Source organism: Cinclus cinclus, chromosome 1, assembly GCF_963662255.1.
Source record: "Cinclus cinclus chromosome 1, bCinCin1.1, whole genome shotgun sequence".
Taxonomy (NCBI): Eukaryota; Metazoa; Chordata; class Aves; order Passeriformes; family Cinclidae; genus Cinclus; species Cinclus cinclus.
Window position 1 is genome coordinate 3387274 of NC_085046.1, and position 22317 is coordinate 3409590.

At 42.1% G+C, this 22317-nt stretch overlaps 1 protein-coding gene across 1 annotated transcript in view; it reads right to left on the reverse strand.

Moving 5' to 3' along the window:
- Positions 1-8467: 8467 nt before the first annotated feature.
- MINDY4 (MINDY lysine 48 deubiquitinase 4) overlaps positions 8468-22317 on the reverse strand; it is a 67087-nt gene continuing 53237 nt past the window's right edge. The window contains exons 16-18 of the mRNA XM_062493439.1: positions 16874-17054; positions 13245-13317; positions 8468-8516 (exon numbers count right to left, since the gene is read on the reverse strand). Coding sequence (XP_062349423.1) covers positions 8468-8516; positions 13245-13317; positions 16874-17054 — 303 coding nt within the window. The remainder of the gene's footprint in view (positions 8517-13244; positions 13318-16873; positions 17055-22317) is intronic.

Sequence of the window (22317 nt, forward strand, 5' to 3'; positions counted from 1 at the left end):
ACTTCTCCAAGCTGAATAATCCCAATTCTTTTAGCCTTTCCCCAAGGCTCTCCACATAGCCTCTCACTCCTCATGGTATTTCCCTATGGTTTCACTTGCTGTTCTGTTAAAAATTAATTTGTGGGTGCCTTTGCACTATTGCTTTATTGAATGCTTATATAGATTATACTCAAAATAAATATAACGATTATGGTTCAAATTCCTCTTTCTGTGGCCCCTGCTACTCATGCACACAGACATGTGATGTGATTTTTGAGGTGTCCTGTTCAGGGCCAGGAGCTGGACTTGATCCTTGTGGGTCCCTTCGAGCTCAAAATATTCTGTGATTCTGTGATTTTATGTATTTCTCAAAGTATACACAGCACGCACCTACTAAACACTTATTTTCACTCTCAGATGACTCAACAGTTGTTGAGCTATATTTCATACCGAAAAAAGAAATTTGAAAGCCTAATTTTCAGATTTTCACTTATTATATTCACCTACTACTGACTGAAAACCAATCCAGAGCAGATTCTATGCATGTGCTGTGTTTCCAGGTTTGCAAACTGGAATAACAGTTTGAGAAATGCCGGATTGTTTCACAGGACTGACCTGAGCAAGGGAGACTCAGGAAGGATATGGTGATAGGAATTCAGCCCTGAGAAGGATGTCAGTCATAATAAAACTGTTCTGCATTGAAGTGCTCATAAAAGGCCAGCTTTCTTCACACGCCATGGCAGTGCACTCATTACTCATTTGTCACCCTTTCTGGGAGTGACATTTACCAGCTGCAATTTGCCATTGTGATATCTTCCCCCTTTTGCTTCCATTGACTGAATGTAAACAATTCATGACAGCAGATCTGAGATCTCATCAACAGCGTGTTGCGGCCACTCCTAAACAGGAATACAGCCATGCATCACTGACAATAAAACATAAAGACGTGGACCATGAAGGGTTTTCTCAGCCAAGATATCACAGCATGCAAGAGAGCGATCTTCCAGCAGAAAGAGAAAAATCTGGAGCCCACTGAAAATGGTGTTTAGCTGATTTCAACAAAAATGGGTCAGATTGGAAGGGACCACAGTGGGTCACCTGGTCCAACCTCCTGCTCCAGAAAGGTCATGCCAGAGCTCGTGGCACAGGATTGTGTCCTGACAGTTCTGGAATATCTCCAGACCTACCCAATGAGCTTGGCCCTCAGTATGTTTTTCTCGTGGTTTTAATGATCAATAAGGTAAATGAAGCACAGACCTAAAACTGCATCAAGAATTAAAAATAATTTGAGTAACACAGAAGTCGGTGATTGGTGATGTCCTGCGCCTCAGAGTAAAATAATTTGTATGATCTTCCATGTTCAATGTTTAAGGTGGATTTTTATTGCTTACTTGAGACAATAAAATTAATTTCCTGTTGTACCTTCCACCAACCATCCCATGACCATGCTTTTACAATGTCTAGGATTTAATACCTACCAAAATTCCACTAATGGGACCCATGACAGGTTCACAGCTCATCCACAACCGAGTGGCTGCTCCACACCTGTGATCTCAGTTTGGATTTTCACATGTCTTGGGAAACAGCCTTGCAGAAATCCGTCCATCCTCAGGGGAACTGCCCCCACACACCTGCACAGGTGAAGACTGTGGACTGCTCCCTTCCCTCAGCCACAGGGGATATTTTCCCACTGTCCCTGCAGCGATGATTCAGAACTCAGGGTCTGGAGACCTTGGCTCCCATCCACACCACTCACCAAACCAAGTACAGCTCAGCAAAAGGTATGTTTGTGGAATGTAACTTTTAACCTCCTGTCTTTTGTGTATTTTACAGAGAGAGGCTGAACACTTTTATTCTTTTTCTGGTTACACATTCTTCACCGGTGTTTTGTCAATTAATAAATATTTGCTGAATTCCAGTGCACAGAGTATTTTTACGAATGCCCAGAATATTTCTTAGATTAATTCGGAAGGCCTTGCCAAATGATAAGAGGATGATAAGGAAGTAAGCAGAACACCCACACAAGGTACAGTTATCCTGGGTGTTTTATCAGGATTTAGGGTTGTGACACAGCCCCAGTGCTGTTTTACAAGAAATCTGTGCTTACAAATTCTCACATCCAAAACACCTTCCAGGTCCCACCTCTGATGTGGCTCCTGTGCCCACGTGAATAACCCGATTTGTCAGCAACTCCTTTTCCAAAAACTGGCAAATTCCTGCTGCTCAACCCCATGCTTTCTTCCACAGAGATGATTCTCTGTCTCCCAGGTGAAAGCTGTGAAGTGGAAGCCGGAGTGAGGATGGTGCTGGAGGCAGGAGGAATCTCTGACTCGTCATCTCATTCATTTGTTCTGTCAAGCTTCAGAAACACAACTTCCCTCTTTTCAGGTTTTGTCATCCACACACAGTGTGGATTAATTTGAATCAGTCATCGTGGACTCCTCCAATAATCAGTATGACCTGTATAGCCAGTATAACCAGGGAGCAGCAGGCGGACAAGAGAAAAATGCAATTCCTTCTGTAGCACCTAAACCAGAGCAGGTGGCTGAAGTCCACCAGTGCCTGTTTCTCACCAGTGCCTTTCAAGATAGTCCTGGGTCACTGGTTTAGATGGAGATATCCACCCTGTAAACACCTGTGAGGAGACATTCTGATGATGAAGATGGTGATGATGATGATGGTGACGATGATGATGACATTTCCAGGGATGGGGCAGCCACAGCTTCACTGGGCACCCTGTGCCAAGGCCTCAGCACCCTCACAGGGAAGAATTCCTTCCCAGCATCCCATCCACCCCTGCCCTCTGGCACTGGAAGCCATTCCCTGTGTCCTGTCCCTCCATCCCTTGTCCCCAGTCCCTCTCCAGCTCTCCTGGAGCCCATTCAGGCACTGGAAGGGGCTCTGAGGTCTCTCCCCTTCTCTGAGCCTCCTCTTCTCCAGGATGAAGAACCCCAAATCTTTCAGCTTTTCCTCAAAGGACAAGTGTTTTATTCCTGTAATCGTCCTCACGGACCTGCTCTGGACTCACTCCAGCTCAACTGGAATTCCGCTTCAGAGCCATATCAAAGTCACCCTGCAGATTTATCACCTCTGAGTATCTCTGCACAGCACCACCTCAGCTCACTCTGTCCACAGCCAACTCATTGTGCTCTATTTTTAATAAATTGCCCTTAAATCGAAAATTGAGGTGCCCAGATCCAGGGGTGGCTGTGAAGACATTTTAATCAGCGTTGAGCAAGGACGTGGAATGCATGGGATGTGCACAGAGCCATGGAAAACACTGAAGCACCACCTGAAAGTCACCATAAGGCCATGAGGCAGAGATCAGAGAAACTGCATGAATTCCAGGGTCTGGAAAAGTCTCAGTGCTGTCACTGTATGGATATTTGAGTTGTGCCTTTAAGCACAGCTTCCTGAAGGATCAACAGCTAGAGTTACTCATAATCCATTCAGAAAAAAAGAAAAAAAAAAAAAAGAAAAAAAAAAGAAAATAAATTTAAGGAAAAAACATTGCAGCAGATGAAACTAATAATGTTGAAGTACTCATAATTATTTATCTTAGAAAAAAAAACAAAAACAAAAACAAAAAATCAAACAACCTTTTCCTTGTAAAATCTGTGCTTGATTCCTTGCTGATATAGTCAGCAGCTATCAGTGAGGGATGTCACAAAATCTGGTTGTTTTCCACTGTACCAGCAATCCCTCCCCACCCTGTTTGAAATGACAAATAAAACACCCAATCAAGCCCTTTTTTCTTTTCTAGTTTTATAAATAATGCTGCTGAGGAGGAACTGCTTCCTGATTTCAGAACTGGTGTTGAATTTATTATTTTATAGCCAATGAAAACAAATCAATGAAGAGTGTGAGTGTATACAAAGTGTCCTTAATGGAGTGACTTTTCCTTAGGAGGTGCAGTAGATGGGATCACACCCAGATGCAGTAGCAACCATTTTCATTGCATTAAAAAAAATCTCTGTTTCCTACATGATCTTTTTGATGAAAAATAAAATAAAACTATGCACACTAAGGCTTTGGTGCTTGATTCTTAATTTTGACATTTCTAAAAACACAGCTGAAGAGACAACTTTTCACAGGACAAACTTTTGTGAGGGTTAAGTTTTTATCATCTAAAACATAGCTGTGCATACCCCACGCATTGACAATGTGAAATTCAGGGCAGCTCCCTTCATAGTAAACTTATCCTGGGACAGGAAAATAAAGCAGAGTTACCAAAAGAATTGAAATCCGTATTTTTTTACTACATTATGTTATTGCAATATAGCCCAAATAATGTAGTCCTTTGGAAAAACTGACTATTTTACTGCTTCAAAAGATTGCTGCAAGTATTTTCAGGAAAAAAAAAAAAAGAGTGGTTTGATGTCTTTGGTTTTTAATGCAGCTCCCAACCAGCATCAGAAAAGATCCTGCCTTCTCCCAGTACTTCACTTTCAGCAACGGAACCCTCAGAGCCCCTAAACCTCTTATCCCTCATGGAAAACTTGGCTTATGGTGGTGTCATTCTTCCAAGCTCTTCAGCTTTCCTTGATTACTAAAGTGACCATTTCCTGCCATTTCAAATTAGCCCATTAGATACATTGCACACATAAACAAATAGAAATCTGCCCCACGAAAGTAAAAACTTGAAAGCAAGAGACTCAAGTTGTCATTTTTAGTTTACCTGGGAACCAGGTAACAGTGACTGCAGGGATTCATTCATGGGATCAGTCATCACAGCTTAAACCTTTCTCACATTTAATCAGAATAAGGACAGGCATGTAAAACACATCAGAAGGTCTATAAAATTCTGAATTTTACCCACAACCATCATTTCTTGCTCTTGCCACTATTTTTCCACTGACCTGATGAGGTCCATGAACATTCACAACTCAGTCCCCCAGATTCAGTTCCACTAGCAAATAAATTATTAAAAAATGAGAAGGAAATCTGGGCTTTTGCCTGACCATTGCTTTAAATGTTTTATTTGTATGGGACACTCTGTACAAGACAAAGCTAAATAAACATTTTGTAAAAGGGTGCTATACAGGACACCCTGCCAAAAGAGTAACTCTGCTTCCATATTCATCTCCATACACAATAAGCCATGTTTGGTATTAATTAAGGGGTCAATTTTCAGCACAGGGTGCAATTTTTTATTCCACAGAAGGAAAGAGAATGAAATGAAGACACCATGCAGACCTAAGTGCCAACATCACTGATGTCTTTTAAAGCTCAATTATCAAATGGTCACTGCTTTGTTCAGTTCAAGACACATTATTTGGGAAATAAAAAAAAAAAAAAAAAAAAAAAGAGAGAGAGAAACAATGAAGAGGAAAATAGAGTTTTAAAAGATTGGATGCATGTTGTGCACAGGAAGTGTTTCTACACAGATCTGTGCAAAGGTTTTCACACTGCCACATAATATTTTGCATTGCCTCGTGGGATTGACCCCAAAAACCCAGTAATGTCTTAAGGGAAATAATCTCTGGTGCTTTTTAACGTTGAATAAAAAAATGCAAGCCTTGATGCAGACAGCGACCAGGGAATGCTCTGACATTACTTTTTGAGAGTATTTAGATCTGAATTAATGTTCTGGTTGCAGATTCCTTCCAAGGAGCCATTCCTTGGTGCCCGGTCAGGACATTGGCCCTGAGCCCTGGGGAAGGAACCTGCTGCTTTCAGTCCCAGCAGCAAGGCTGCAAGGAACTGCTCTGCCCAGGTGGTGATCTGGGGAGGTGGTTCAGGTTCTTGTTTTTACTCCTTTGTGAGTGAGGGCATGGGTGAATCTGGAGTCAATTCATTGTCAGGTGGGCAGTGGACTTTGCAAACAAATATACAAGGACACAATGGCAGATAATAGGTAAGGAAAATCTGTTTTCACAGAAATATTCTCTATAACCAGTGATGGAGGAGCCTCAAAGTTCTTTGGAGTCTGTTTTAGAAAGAGGGACAGAGTTCAGGGCCCCTCCTCATCTTCGTTTACCCTCTACAAGAACCCATACACAACAATTTCCAACCAGTCTATTCTCTTTCTCATACCCTAAAAATCCTTACATCTTCATGGGTGCAATCCACTGGAGACAATCCTCTTGGGCTCCCTTTAGAAGAACAACTCTCTTCATCCTAAAGCTACACCACACCCTGGTGTCTCCCCTCCTCTGGACAGAGAACAGATCCCCTGAGCACGTCTGCACTGCAGACCTCCAGATTTCAGTCAGATCAAACCTGGCCTCTCCCAAAGCAGCTCCCTCCTGCCCTTATCTGTGCTGCTCTGCTGGCAGGGAGTGGGAGGTTATCTCCAATCTGACACAATTTAAGGCTTTGAAATAAATGGTGTGGGTTTACTAGACTGGAAAAACCAGAAAGGAATTTTTTGGTTCCAAAAATCTTCCAACATTTGTCATTTCCACAGAATTTTCTGTCCAAACGCACCCTGAAAATTTTTATATTATGTGAGGCAAGTGGGAAAACCAAGCTGCATTTGTTTCGTGAAGCGAAGCGTGGACTACAGAATATAGAAATTTCCAAAGGGTAAAAGATTTTATATCTGGGATCTTTGGCTGTCTGGGGCTTCCCAGAGACCCTGAAGCTGAGGTATCTTAAAAACATTATTGAATCTACCTGCAGCTGACAGCACAAATACATCCCTTAATACACAGGGGTGGCAAAATCAGCAGGAATGAGCATGGATTCTGAATGCTCAGATCTGATGATGTCTCAGAGGCTGAATCTCCTTGGGAGATCTGGATCTCACAAAGCTTTAAGTTCATATCTCTAATTTAGACCAAACAGATTTTATTACATAGAAATAAATAAAATTAAATTAGTGCATCCCTGAGATGCTATACTGCATATAATGGCTTTAAACTGGAAATGTGCAGGTTTGGATTGGATATTAGGGAGAAATTCTTCCCTGAGAGAGTGGTGGGGCCCTGGCACAGGGTGCCCAGAGAAGCTGTGGCTGCCCCTGGATCCCTGGAAGTGTCCAAGGCCAGGTTGGACAGGGCTTGGAGCAGCCTGGGATAGTGGAAGTTAATTTCTCTTTCTTTCATTTCTTTCCCTGTCTTTAATTTCCCTTCCAACCCAAACCATCCTGGGATTCTATGACAGTTTGATGTGAATGGGAAGCAAAGGGGGAGGCAGATCTTCACCCAAAAGCCATCTAAACCTTTCAGGCACCCCTTTTTAACTTATATTCAGGTTGGTTTGCAAATCTAATTCCAGTTCTAGTTCCCCGAGATCTCCATTTGCACAGTCAGTTTCCAAACAGAGGCACTGTCTGCACCTACACCCAGAACACTGAATTTTTGCTGGAAATTGGTTTTGCACTCATTTTTCAGGACCCAGAGGACTTTCCATACTGACTGGGAAGAAGGTGCACAATAAACATCAGAAGGTAAAAGTCCTTTATTGAACTCCTTTGAAACACTCACTCTCAAGAGAGAGGGAATACCTCTAGAAACACCACTTATCTGCCTGTTTTTCTCAAGGCATTTTTTTCAAACCTTCTGTTCACTAACTTGCTCCAATGTTGGTAAAGTGTTGCTAAAACAGAATTAATCAGAGTACAAAGTGTGGCTTCAGTACTTCAGTATCCATCTCCACAGTACCTCATTCCAGCATACGTATTTTATTTAACCATAGAAGCTGGTAGCTATCACAGATAGGCACCATCTGAATTTCAAAACCAACTCTTCTGTTTTCTTGTAGTTACGAAGAAGCAAATCACAGATCTGTCACTTGGGTGTGAATAAACCCTCATGTAGAAATAAGGGCATAAATGTAAAGATGCTGATACAGCTGCCTCTTGCCAGAAAGAAAAATGAGCTATATCAGCACGAGGCACTGTTACACACCAGCTGCACCCAGTACTAGGAACATACTAATGGGATTATTTTGGTAACACACAACCACAATCCTTACTGCAAATTAATAACACAATGAGAACTTGGTATAGGCCAGGCTTTCCCTGAAAAGCCCAGGTGGTCACCAACCTACTTAGGCTTGCTAAAAGGAGGTAAGGAGGTGAATGTATGTTCCTTGGATGATGTTTTATAGTGGCACTGGAGTTTTTTCAAGGAAGAACAAGGCAGGACAGAGAAGGCTGTAAAGTGAGAGAAATCTGGGTTCGGCATCTCCCATCAGATGCTTCCAAACAATTGCAGGATGCAGAGTAGATCCAGAAGGAGACCTCAAGGGGACGTTGACGACTTCACTGCTTCATCTGTAACCTTGATTTGGTGGTGGGAACCCAGGCTGCCCTCAGGAGCTTTATGCTGAAGACAGTGACAAGGAATTTACGTCACTGTTGTTTATTTTAAAAGCAAAATATGTGAAGCACGAGGTGGCTGAGGTGAAACTCTGCCAGCCTGTAAACCTTGTCATTCTTCCTCATCTCAAACTGCCCTATTTCCTGTATTGGTGGGAATAGGAATGTGCTCATTCAGTCATTTCCTCTTGGTCTTCCCAAATAAAGTGCAGGTCAGAGCAGTCACAAGATGGGTTCCGTGCCGTTCCAGTCAATGACAGCTCCTTGCCACCTAGAAATGAAATCATTTACATCCATCAGTTCATCACTGGAAAGGCAAACCCAGAGCCCTGAACCAGCCAAGGAACCCCAGAGAGATTGGGATGGACTTGTCTGGGGAACCTAAGCACATCCCAAAGGGAACGGAGCAGAAGTGAGGGAATTGTACCCCCTGATTTTGGGTGCCAAGGTTGGAGGTGTCTGTCCTGACCCTTCCTCCAGCCTCTCTGGGCAACAGAGAGTCCTCAGCAGCAGCTGATTCACAACAGAGCCCTTCATGTTGGGCAGAATAATCAGGGAATGCCCAAGACAGGTACAAGGATTAACCCTAAATAACAAAATGCTCACTCTCAGCTGTCAGCAGGCAATCTGCACCCTCCTGTTCAGCTCTGAGTAGGAACTCTCTGACTCTGAGATCCTGGGCCTGGATCACACCACTGAGCACCTATCTTTGCTCCTGACCTTGGCTCCTCCAAGCATTCCATGGCTCACTTTAATGGTGATGTTTTGCTTTTCCTGTGCTGAGATTCCGCTCTTCTCTGCCCTTACTCCTCCTTCAGAATGACACTGAAGATGTACACTGAGAGCAGCGTTTCCAGGTGAGTCTGGAACCTTCCATGTTTTTCATTCCTGGCTCTGCACTGGCTGCCACAGCTCAGCTGCCCACTTCAGGAACGTGACTGAATGCAGAGGAGGCATCAATCCTGAATCTGCAAAAAAATGTGTCTTCAAACCATGGCAAAAGACAGAGACCTGTCCCAAAACCTGGTGAAAGCAGGGTGATGCTCTCCAGTCACCTCCCTGAAGTGAGTCAACTCGCCCCTTGTGGCATGAATTCACCCTTGCCTGTGGCTTTTCTCATCTGCAAGGTCTTGGTTCACATTTTCTGGGAATTAAACTGCTGCGTTCCCAGTGCAGAGTACTTCTATCTGTTCTGAAAATCTGTCTCAGAGCAGTAAGACGTTGGTGAGGGGGTGGGGGAACACTGATTTGCCAGTGCCACATTCCTTCTGTCACCGAGGACAGGATGTGTCAGCAAGGGTATGGCAGCTCAGTCCTCGTGCTGAGCAAGTCATTTAAGTGTAAAACAAAACCAAAAGCCGAATTCTTGCAGTCTTCAGGGCAATGTCTCAAAGGAAGTGACCATCTGAGGGCTGTTGTGAAATTTCTCCTTCTGTTTTTTTACTTTGCTGAGAAAATGAAAATCAAAAAAAAAAAAATTCAGAGAGATTGTCTCCATCCCAGGAACACTTAGCAGAAATACACAGTAGAGATGCCCCACATCTTAAATTAAAAGCAGAATTTGTTTCATCTGGGGTTATTCAACCTAAGTTTGGCATTTGCCAGAGGTGAGAGCAGTATTTGACAGAGGTTCAGAACATCACCCTTAACTAACCAAATGGAAAAAAAAACAACTGCCATCTTCTGTCCCCATTGGATTTTTCAGGTAATGCCATCAAATCATCCCTTATCTTTGAGTACAACCTTCCCAAGGTGCAACTTTCTATCTCAGCAGGGTGGTTAAAGCTTTGAGAGGGATCCAGAGGCCAAAAGGCACCAAATGAGCCTGCACTGTGCCCTGTGGAACTACTCACATTGCTGACACCATTTCTGCTGTTGTAAAGCTGTTGTTCATCACTGCACAGTGAGGAACTGGCCTTTTCTAAAACAGGCTTTCCTTAAAGAGCTTAAACAGAACATAGTTTTTGAAGCGGGACTGAAGGTTACTTTCAGAACAAGCCTAATCTCCTGGGTTTGTTTTCAAACCATTTTTTAGACCAAAAAGCAGCCTTTGGCTGTTTGCTTCTATGAAACAGGTCCAAAACTTTTTCCCCCTTCTTGCATCTCTACAAGAAAAGGTGTCAAAGAGTGAAGAATGTCACTCACAGACGCTGAAAAAGTCTTTTATTTACAAACAGATAGAAAACTTCCTGGGGAATGCAGGTGATCACTCCCCCAAACTGTCCTGCCACAGCATGATTCTAACGTGAGGCATTTTCTAGCTGCTGATCCAATTAAAATTTATCAGATTAGCAAAAGGAAAGCTACATTTGACCCACCTGCTTCAAGTACAACCTCACCCAAGGGTCATGAAGTTAACGGGAACTGAAGAGGAACAGGTCAGGCCCTGAACAATGCTCAGTCTGGAATAGCACTCAGTGAGCATCTCCTGTGCTGATAATTTGGTATTGTTTGGGAGCACATCAATAATTCAGGGTGAAGTGCCCAGGCTCTGCTCTTCTCTCATCCACCAAATTCCCTTTGGGTGTTTCACAGGTGCCAACAGGTGAACTCATGGATTCCACAGCCCCACCACCACGGAGGGTTAACAAAAAATACTGCTAAATTCAGCTTATAATAGCAGATCAGGGTTTGGTTCCCCTCAGGCAGAGCTAACAGATGTTATTTCCTCCAATGCTGAGGATCAGGACTGTGATATAAGAGTATTCCTCAGGGAAGAACAGGATAAGTTGTCTGCACGGCATCTCCAAAACAAGCCAGGGATGCACATTCCAGACATCCCTGGGCCAGAATCCCACTGCTGCCACAGCTATCTGGGGCTGAGAGCTGCAAGAAAAGCATTTTTACTTGTCCTTTTTTGGGGGGCCTGCAGGTTACACTGATAGCTGGTGGTGACTGCTCGTTCCAGAGGCAGATGAAGGGTTCTTCTGATGTTTTACACAGCAGGGACTGCAAACATGAGCCTGCTCTTCCTGCAGAAGGAAAACAACCCTTCTCTTCTGATGATAATAATAATAATATTAGTGATAATAATGTTGATGATGATTATTATTAAAAACTAAATGCAAAACCAGTCTATCAGCAGTGCAGTTTTCCCTTTAGGAGAGGGTAAGAGAACAAAGAGCAGGCAGATGTGAGGCACAGAACTCAGTGTGTTGTCACAGGACTGGTGCTCAGGTATTGGTGTAAGCAGTGGGCTTGTCATGGATTAAACCAGAACTGAAGTGTGTGAATGGGAGGAAACCTCTCAATTAACAGTAAAACCAATAAATGATAGCTAATTGTCTCAGGTCTGATTGCCCAAACTGTGGAATTCCCCACTCCGCCTGAGAAACTTTCCCGAATTTTTCGATGAGAGAAGTCTGATATGGAGCTTCATCATGAATTCTTCATCAAAATAAGTAACAGCTCTTTGCTTTATTAAAAATTAGTTTAGGAGAGTTTTCCACAGTTGATGATAAAAAAACATAATTTTTTTTTTATCCCTGAAATCGCTACAGTTTTGGTTATTTGGGTTGGTTTTTACTTTTCCTTATATACCGTTCTGTAGTTGGAAGAAAAAACTTCTTAAAACAAAAAGGAAAACTTTAACATGAAAAACCTTTTGCAGCAAGGCCACACTTAAATAAACACCCTCAAAGCAAAGGGAGAACACTGAAAACATGGAACCAGCCTGCCCAGGGTAAATCAAGACAGTGCTGAGAATGCTGCAAACAAAATAAATTGACACTGGAATTTGCTGGTAATTTACCTCTCCAGCAGATGAAAGCAGGGAACTTAAAATAAACAAACAGCAGCACTACCAACACTGTATAACTCTGACACAATGCCAGGAATGGAAGACATTCCAAGACTTTAAGTAGTTGCATGCATTATTCTCCCCATGGGGCTTTCTGAGGTTATACATTATTTATTTTAGTTTGAGCTCATGCTTATATGTCACTGGAAATGGAGAATCAATAAAATCTGTATGTGCAGGAAGGCTGGACTGATGTCAGTGCTGTCACCTTGCAGGATGTCTCTTCTACCTTTCAGTGATTTTCTGATCAACACACTGGCAGCCACTGTCCTTATTTATTTCTTTTCTGATGTTTTTTTTTGTTTGGTTGGGGTTTTTTTTGTTTGTTTGGTTGTTTTTTTTTACAGAGCAAATTGTAGCAAGAACAGGAGGGAAACTGCAAGAGAAACCTGAAGCTGCCTGGCTTGCTGATTTAACAAAGGTTATGGTCTCTGACAATGAGGCTTTTACTTTTTGCTGCAGAGATATTCAGATAGTAACTTCCCTGATAATTGATATAAAGCTGAATTTTCTGCCCAGTTAAATCTCTCCATTTTGCTTCTTTCCTGTCTCACTAAGCTGAAAATGTCCCCATTAACTTCAATATGGATGAATTCCTTATATAGGCTTCAAAATGGCCATGAAAATCCCAACATGACAGAAATTAGCTTTGTAGGTATGGAGAGAATATGAGCTAAGGTCTGTCAGGAAGGACTGCCCAAAACCTGGTGTTTTGTGGTCCTGACAAACTCTGTGCTGTCCACAGATAGCTGAGAAAACTGAGACTCTTTAATGGGACTTCATGCATTGAAAATAACACTCAGGTCCCCCCTTTTGTTCTTCAGAAAAGACTGATGACGATGGAATAAATTGTCTCCTTTTCTCATTATCAAGTACTTTTGGGAATGTACATTTAGATCTATTGCAACCAAGCTGTGCTCTCAGACTGAATTTGGCTCAGCTAGTTCTGGGTGATGTAGTGAAGGTTCCTCTAAGAATGAACACCTTGGACAGTTCAATGTTAATTACAATAGGACACAATTAAATGTGCAAAACATATTATCACAGCCTGGCCCATTCATGTCCTTTCTGATTTTAAGCATTAATTTTTCAGCTTTACTTGCTGATTTTTTTTATTTTTATTTTAACACTCCAGCCTCACATACATTACTTCTATCTACATCTGAAAGTATCTTTATGAAAAACTGCAATTTCACTTACTTTGTCCTAATACAGTGCTCAAGTGGAGGAGTAAGATCATTTTCTTTATTTTCAGGGCACACCTGAGTTGTATCTGCAGAGACAAAACAGACATTGTTAGTGGCTGGGGAATTTTCTCTCCATACAGAAATCCCAGATGGTTTGAGCCCAACCACTGCCACATCCACCACTGACCACTGTGCCTGAGCCAGGTTAGATTGCTCATACACAGATGGTTTCAAGGAAAACCACAGATCAGAAAATGAAATAATGTGCTGCAGGGCTGTCACGAGGCTTTTATTTCACAACTGATGTTGTAATTACTGGGTAACTTTGGTTACTCAAATGCTAAGGACATTGGCAGTGCTACCCTTGAATAGGAAACCCCAAGCCCAGTTTGAACTGGGTTAGAACTATTCCAGCCTGGAGAAGATTGTCTCTTTACTGCTCAGCAAGCAGTAAGATGATGCAGTGTGGGATATCAGGGAGCCTCCCCAGGCTGTGAGCATTCCTTAGGGAATGGAGAGGCCATTGCAGCACCCTGGGGAAAACAGAGAGGTCACTGTCTCCAACACAGCATCTGTCAACAGTGAAAGCAGAGCTGAACTTCCCAGGGACAAAACATCCTGCCACCAGCTTGGATGTCAGTCTGCTCAGCTGTTTCCTGTTTTGGAGTCAAACATATAAACTGTGGCAGACCAGGGTTTTGTTTTGTTTTGTTTTGTTTTTTCTTTTTCTTCTTTTGTATCTGTCACCCAGCCAATGGATTGGCTGCACGATGCCAAGGCAGGGTGTAGGATTTGGGTCTGCTTCATGTAGACAGGATGGGAGGAGATTGTCTTGACCATTCCCAACTGCCAGGCTCAGATCTATCTGTCACAAAAAGGACCTGGCTCTCCCTTGTGTGTTGATCTGATGGGTACAAACATACGCAGAAAACTCGGGATGACTGCAAGGGTTGGAGTGCAGGGAAACAAACAATATTTAAAAGTACATAAAGTACTGGTGGTTTTCCTCCGGATCCCCAGGAACTTACAGGCACACAGGGATCTTTTAAAAGAGCCTCTTTTTATCATAATTTTGAAGAGTTTGTAATGTAGAATTTTAGAATAATAAAAGCTGATAGCTCTAAGATCAAGTCTAACCATAAATCCACATTCACTATTAAACCCTGTCCTGTTCCCAAGTGCCCCAACTACATGTTTTTTTGAACACTTCCTGGGCACCCTGTTCCAGTGCATGACAACCCCTTCTGTGAAGAAACTTTTCTCTAAACCTCTCCTGGTGCAACCTAAGCCACTGTCCTGACCATAGCCCTGGTGGCGGGTAAGGCACATGGTGTGGCTGCCTTTCCCACTCATGGCCAACTTTGATGGATTTTGTCACTTTAGACTTGAATTCTTCCAATGAAAAGGTTTGAATGGAGTGTTTTCACACAAAGAAACAGGAAAAAAAGTATCATAAAGGTGCATCTAAGAGTAAAAGAAAAAGGAGTATGTATATTCTACCCTTAATTATGTGAGAAACTGAGTGCCAAGACTGTTACAGCTCTTCTCTGTAAAATTTCCAAAAACTTTTATTTAAAAAATTTTATTTAAAAAATGTCCAAAAAATCCAAAATTTCAACCCCAATGGAAAGATCTATTATTATTTTCCTCTCTTTATGATGGTATGTTGATGTCATTAGCTTGGAACTTTATGTTTCTCATCTACATTTTGGCAAATGGCTAAGGGTGAGAAGCAGAGCAAATTCACAACATAAAGTAGCAATTGCTGCTTCTCCCAAAATATAATTCTACTCTTCTGCCTTTTTTGCCTTTCTTGCCCAGCACAATTTCTTCAATATTTCCTGAAATGTGACCTTGATGGTAATTATAATCAAGATTGCCATTTCAAGGAATTCAACTTCTTGCTCAAGTAAAGCAAACAACTTTGCTACCCAGCAGCAGGGAGACGTGGCTGGGGCAGCACCCAGCTCCTCATGCTGCAACTCCAGCTGATGCTGCCTCAACATCACCTCTTGTTGGGATTTCCACAAGGGAAATACCAGCAATATTTAGCATTCTGATATTTCCATCTGCTCCTATCTGCTGGGTTTAGATGTTTGGCCAGAGTTACCTTTTTGGATGTAAAGTAATTACATTTTCTCCAGACCTAGCAAGGGATTACTGCACAGCCAGAACCAGGCCAGCATTTTTGTGGAATGATGAAAATATTTGCATTTTTACTGCCTTTTGCAGAATTTCACAGATAACAAAGGATTTACTGGTACACATCCCTGGAAGGGGCTATGGCCACAACTAAGAGATCTCTACAACTCCATGCACATTTCAGCTTTGAGCAGAAACACAAAGAAATGCCATGACAGGTTGGAGAGCAAAGGGAAAAATTTATACATGCTCTGGGGAATTTCTCATCCAGGGATCTTAGAGGGTCTGGCAGCTCTTGATTTTGGAAACATTCCTGGTGATGAAAAGACACCTTAGGCTACCTGTTTTGGACCAGATGTTATGTGGTGCAAGGCATTAGAAAAAAAGCATGTCTCTGGTCCAGTGCTGAGCTGGATCATTCCTGACACTTTTATCTGGGATGTGGGAACCAGCTGGCAACCACAGTCCTGTGAAAATCGATCATTTTTGGAGCTAATATATCATGTGACCCCTACAATAGAATGACAGGGATTTTCTTTAAAATAAAGAGGATAAATAAAGGCAGAAAGTTGATTGAACTCACTACCAAATCTCATGAGGTGCTCCCAGCACAGAAACAACTTTGGCACATGGACCCAGCAGAACATACAACCCCCATGCTGTGCAAAAACCTGGATGTTGGTGCAAACAAGGAATAGAGACAAGTTATTTCTAAAGAGCAGACTATAGCAGAGTGGCTCCTTAAGATTGAGAAGGAATTTGGTTATCAAAGAATCACAGACAAGATTGTATAAATGTACCAAAGGGAAGAGAACAAAAGGTGAGTAGGATATTATTAGCAAACAGGGTGGAGAATGTATTCAAGTAGGTGCTTTCTAAGCATCAGAATACTCATCCAAATGCCTTCCAGTTGAAGAAGTATTTACTGTTAAAGCAGCTGTGTAATTTGGCATGGTTTCCTGAAAGAAGGAGTTTAACAAGTTGGAAGATCTCTTGCAGGCCTGAGCTTCCAGGCAGGTAAGAGACTGAACTTTTTTAGCAGATTACTGGCATCTTCTTGCCTTGGAAGCAAGGTTTTCATGTTTCCTCACCCTCTCTGCTCATTTTCCTACAGGAATTTAGGGTGAGAAACTGGAGACCTGCACTTCCTGCCTGTAGAAATGATGTGAGATGATGTAAAGGAGAATGGGAGTAGTGAAATATTATTTTATAGTCCTGGGAGTATGAATAAGCCAGAGATCACAAACTGTTCCTTGGGGATCAGTGCCACTGGAAGATTTGCCAGCGTGTATAAAGTGACACATGCTCACTGTTAACCCTTTCAAGGGCTTACCCTCAAAACTTCCTTGTGAAATATAATTAATCACCGAAACTAATTATGGAAATCAAGCAACAGCACACAAATTAACGTTCACTGCCTGCAGCCATCACTGTTTGTATTATTGGATCCTCCTTTCTCCCCCCAGGAGGTGAAAAGCAGAGTGAGGGAGCTGCTCATACCCACTGTCAGCCGTATCTCTTCATCCTGGTTGGCCAAGCCATCGTAGTAATAGAGATCAAACCTCCTTCCTGTCTTCCACTCACTGAGCAAATCCTTTTCCAAACAAAAAAGCACACTGAAGTGGCTTTCGCTGCAGACCAGCCAAATTGGGTACTTGGGAGTCTTCAAGTAACAACCAACCTACAGGAAAATACAAAAAGAGCAGATCATCACTGGGGATGGGGGGAGAAACAATTCATTGTGGAAAACATAAAATTCGTAAGATCATTTATTTATTCTAGTCTACAAACACTAATGAAGGCTCATTAGAGACTGCTGATGAAGCAGACCAGTAAATCATGGAGCATATAAAGCAGATATTAGGCCTTGAGTTATGGCAGGTAATGAAATGCAGCTGTAGTGCCCTTACAGCTAAAAGATCAGGTCCCACATGAGCTGAACCAACAGGAACCACGTCCTCTGCAACAGCTGTAAAACCACAGGATTACAACATGGGATCAGCGGGAGGCTGTGCTGTCATTCAACAAGGATTGGAAACCAGGTAAGAGACTCACAGGGTCTCAAGTGCCCTGAGACATCCCTGCCTGGGCAACTCAACTGAGCCCAACATCTTCTGTTGAGTAAATAAAGTAATATATTCCCTTCACTTTATCACCTTCTAGCTCACAGTCCAAACATGTATTTTCAGCTATAGAAGAAAGCAATAACAGAAGTATTTGTTTTGCTTTGTTATTCTTAAAAATATGTTCACGTGAAAATAAAACTTTAACGAAAGCTTTTTCTATATCTTTGTCCTTCTTTTGAAAGTGTATTTATAAATAACCTGAACATTTTCTAAGAAAGTGCATAAATATTTTTGTGTGCATTCATAGATGTTTTAAACTAGAATACTCAAGATATTTAATTTATAAGGGATGGAGGAAGGGGATACCAGCAGCACTGCAGCTGGGGTTTGAACCTTTGGGAAATTGCTTAGGGAAACTGAAATCTGAAATTAAATATTTTGCTTTCAGTGAAATCATTTTGCTTTCAGCCCTTTTGCTTTTAGGACTTTTTCACTGAAAAAGCCCCAGTGGAAACTGAGGACAATTTAACAGAAAAATTCCTATACATGACTTTTAGATAGAGATCTGTGGATGCAGCTCCTACAACGCAGCCCTCAGTTCTTCACTCTGGGCGCAGGGGCAAATGGCAAAAGCCAAAAGGCAGAAGCCAAAATTAATTCTGTTGCAATCAAAACTCTAACCAGCACCCTAAGTGATAAGGAGTTTGTGTTTTCATCCTGATGGACATTTAAAATTTATATCTGAAGTGTTGAGAGTGCAAATTCAGCTGCCTTCCACTAGGAGAATTTCTTCTGATGTTATATAACAAGACTCCAGCTAATTAAGTAACTGTTCCCTGACTCATTACTTTGTTAATATCTATTTAAAACAGCCTTTTATACAACAGTCTTGCTTTTTATGTAAATTCTTGGCTTAGAAGTAAAGGATTTTTTACAAGCTTCCAATAATACCCGTAACAGGAGTTATCAAAAAAGAAATACGCAGTTTCAACAAAAGATGACGAGTTAGAGGGACACAGATGAAAAGATTCAATCTCAAAATATGCATATTTTAATATGCAGATAAGTCAAAGCCAAAAAGAACAACCAGTCTCCTAAAAATGTGTTCTTCCTACATTTGTCTGCAAAAGCAACTTCCCAGCTTCATCAAACAACATTTGACAAAGATTAGAGAGATAGAGAACTTTCAAAGCCCACTCTCACTCACATGAACCATCCCCTGAAGCCAGGACCAAGCGTTCAGCTTTGATTGAGGGCTGCAGGAACATTCTACAAAAATGTGTAGTTTTCAATTACAATCTGCAGAAAGCAGTGAGGGCATGAACTTTGAGACAACTAAGAGAGTCTAAAAATATTGTAGCTCAAATCCTCCTGTCCCAGAAGAAGGGAGAAGTCTTTGTTTTGGTCACATCAATTTAACCAGCTGAGGATTAGCTGCTGCCTTTGATACCAAGATGCAAAACGTATTTTGTACAATATAAAATACGGAACCATGCTGCTGACAAAGAAAGGGCAATCCTCACTGTGAGGATTCCTTTCAAGCATCAGCTGTTGTGTGGAGCAGAACCATGGAGTCATTTAGGTTGGAAAAGACCTCCAGGACCATCGAGTCCACCCTCTGACAACCAGACCAGAGCACTGAGTGCCACATCCAGTGGTTTCTTCAATACTCCAGGAATGAGGAGTCCACCACCTCCCTGGGCAGCCCATTCCAACACCTGACCAGTGAACAAATTCCTGCTGGTGTCCTGCCTGAACCTCCCCTGATGCAGCTTGAGGCCACCTCCTCTGGTCCTGTCCCTTGTCTCACTTCACTGCACCCTCCTGCCAGGGAGTTGTAGAGAGCAGCAAAGTCATCCCTGAGCCTCCTTTTCTCGAGGCTGAACACCCCCAGCTGCCTCAGCAGCTCCTGACAGCACTGACTCTCCAGACCCTTCCCCACACACAGAGTTTTGCCCTCATTTAACTGGTTCTGAGTTTAACTGAGTGCTCCCTCAGCTGCCTGACCAGCCTGCTTGGTGGCAGTAATACCAGATAAAACCTGGAAACGGGACAGGGAAGAACAGGCATGAACACCCGGTGTTCTGACCCCCCAGGAAACCCCTCAAACTCAGCAGTGTGTCATCCAGCAAGAGCCTGACAGAGATCCCTTCTTCCAGTGTCTTCCCTACACTGTAGGGCCAAATTCCAAAGGCAAATCAGGGATCTGCGACTTGCATCATTTTTATGAAATATTATTTTTTTTACACGAGCTCAATGGCTGTGTTTTTATCACTATTCAAGTACTGGTTTTCCAGAAGGCTCATTCATCATTTTTGGGCAAAAGGAAAGTAAGGGAGTAATGAATGAGGTGTCCTTTTGTGCTGCATGTTTTCAGCTCCTATGGAGACTTCCCTAAACCTGATCCTCTCCCTTACAAAGCCCTCAAGAATGCTCATAAATTTCAGGGACACCGTTCTGATCTTTGGAAAACATCAGCTTTTCAAAAGCAAGCACCTTCAAAGGGCTAATTCTCCATCTGACATCTGTGTGTGTTCATGCAATGGTGAAATTCAAACTACAGACAACTATTTATTGCTGGAGAATTATCCCAACAGATCTGCCAGAGGGAGTGGATGGTACCTCACCATCCAGCTTTAATCTGTCTCTTGAACAAGGCCATCTTCTGCCATGTGCATTCCAAAAGAAACAGAAGACAGAACGTGATACCAAAACTCAGCAGGATAACTGGATAACTGGCCAATCTGATGGCATTTTTCTCCTAGAGTTTTATCACGTTATATAATTTCAGGACTTTGTAGGACTTTACTATTCCTTTTCTATAAGGGTGGTATGTGCACCACTTAATCAGTGGCTTGTCATCATTTTCTCCTGTCTTCACTCAGAGTCTGGATTAAAAACACAGTGTTCAGATTTGGTTGTTTATTAAATATTATCTAAATATCTATTATCTAAAGTACAGAGAGTTTTGCGACACCTCTAGCTCTACCAGCTTAAAGTGAGCAAAATGGAGACAAATCCAGCTAGTTACAAGGTCTTTTAAAGCCAAACATTCCAATAAAGAACTAACACCTCTATTATTTATGCTTGTGACCCAGTAACCAAACTCCTGTGACCCACAGTGTGACACTAAGTGTCCAGCCAGAAAGGACTGCCTGAAAGAATGAAGAAGAAAGGAGATAGAAAAGAGACAACACCCCAAAACCTCCATCTTGTCCCATCCCTATTACTATATTCTAAACCCTTCAAATTCCAAACCCTCCACCATGTGAAATCACACACTTTTATTTAACTACACACCAGTGACTCTTAACTCCTTCACTCAAATTTGGGATCCTTCTCAAAAAAAGCAGCGTTCTCCAGGGGGGTCAGTGCCAGAAAGCACAGAAAGCTCAAAACTCCCAGGCTTCTGGGTTCCAACACTTTTCTAGTTCTAATCAATAATTGCTTGCTTTATGTTTCTTTCCCTGAATACAGCTGCTAGAGATGTTTATTTGAGAAGTAATCACAGTGCGTAATAGTTCCACAAAAGGCTGGGCTCTGTCAAACTGAGGAACTTCTGGTAGCACCAAATCCAGTAGGATTGACAGGCAAAAGGATAATTACACAAAGCTGTCAGAGTTACAGGCAACAATCCATTCTTTGTTCTGTCAGTGTTTTATTCCCCACAGCTGCAATGATCTTTTCTTTTTTGAACAATCTGAATATTGCACAATGTTCCAGGGGTGTTAAGAATCAAATGTCAGTGGTGTAAAATCAGACACCTTTTCAGCAGCTCCTGGGGGAGCAGTGACCCCACTGAGCCAGGTCACCCCTGAAACACCAGGTCAGCCACACCACTGCTGTATTTGCAGATAATTCAGGGACACTGTGAGGGTAAAGTTACTGCCAATGCTAAATACTTGATTTCAGTGAAATTGAGAAAAATAAAATTAATGCTTACGAGATCCGACATTCAGAGTACGCACTATGCCAGGTGAGACAGAAATTGAAGAGATTTTAGCCATATATTTATAAAAAAATAACAAACAGTACTGCTACACTTCAGCCTTAGGTCATTTCTCTGCAGTTTTTGATCCTTTTTTGCCTTTTTTTTGTTAAAAAAGGGAAATCTTTCTGATAACAAACTGGGGAGAAAACGAAGGACACGACTGAAGAAGAAGAAGAGAAAGAGATGTGTATTAAATCCTAAGACTCCCAAAAAAAAGAAGAAAAGCTCCTGGAAAGCACTGGCTTCTGGTTAAAGATCTCTTGTCCTGCCATGGTGTAAAAGGCAGCAGATGTGGCAAGGAAAAGGAAAAAGAGACCTCAGTGAGCCAAGCAGCCTCCAGATCTTTTCTTTATCCCTGTCCCACTCAGCTGCTCTTCTGGAATGTCCCAAAAAACAAAGACATTTTGAGAGATTCAGATTCTCCCCCAGATTTCAGCGTTTTGCCATTTCCTCACTGCATACAAAGTTTATAGCACACTTCAGGGAGTTACATCACTGCAGTGACAAGGACAGGGCAGGGCTCAGCCCACAGAACACTTCTGCATTTATTTTTAGGCCCTCTAATGCAGGCTAGCCTTTGGGCTTTGGCTGTAAAATCAAATAAGCAAGAGATGGGTATTGTCAGAAATTTAGACCTTCCCATTCACCAGTGATGCAGGGAGTTGGCTGAACTCTTACCTGAAGCATTTTCAGCCTAAAAAGCACCTAAAGTGAGATGGGATAAAATCCAGATCCAAATGCAGGTGTTTATAATCTAGAGGGCCACATGGAAAATATCTGACTTATCATTTTCTGTTTTACCTGTTTGCAAAGCACGCAGAGCTCTTCTGAACATGTGGGCTTTGTTATCCTTATTGTCTTGAATAAAAACTCTGTGATTCTATTTC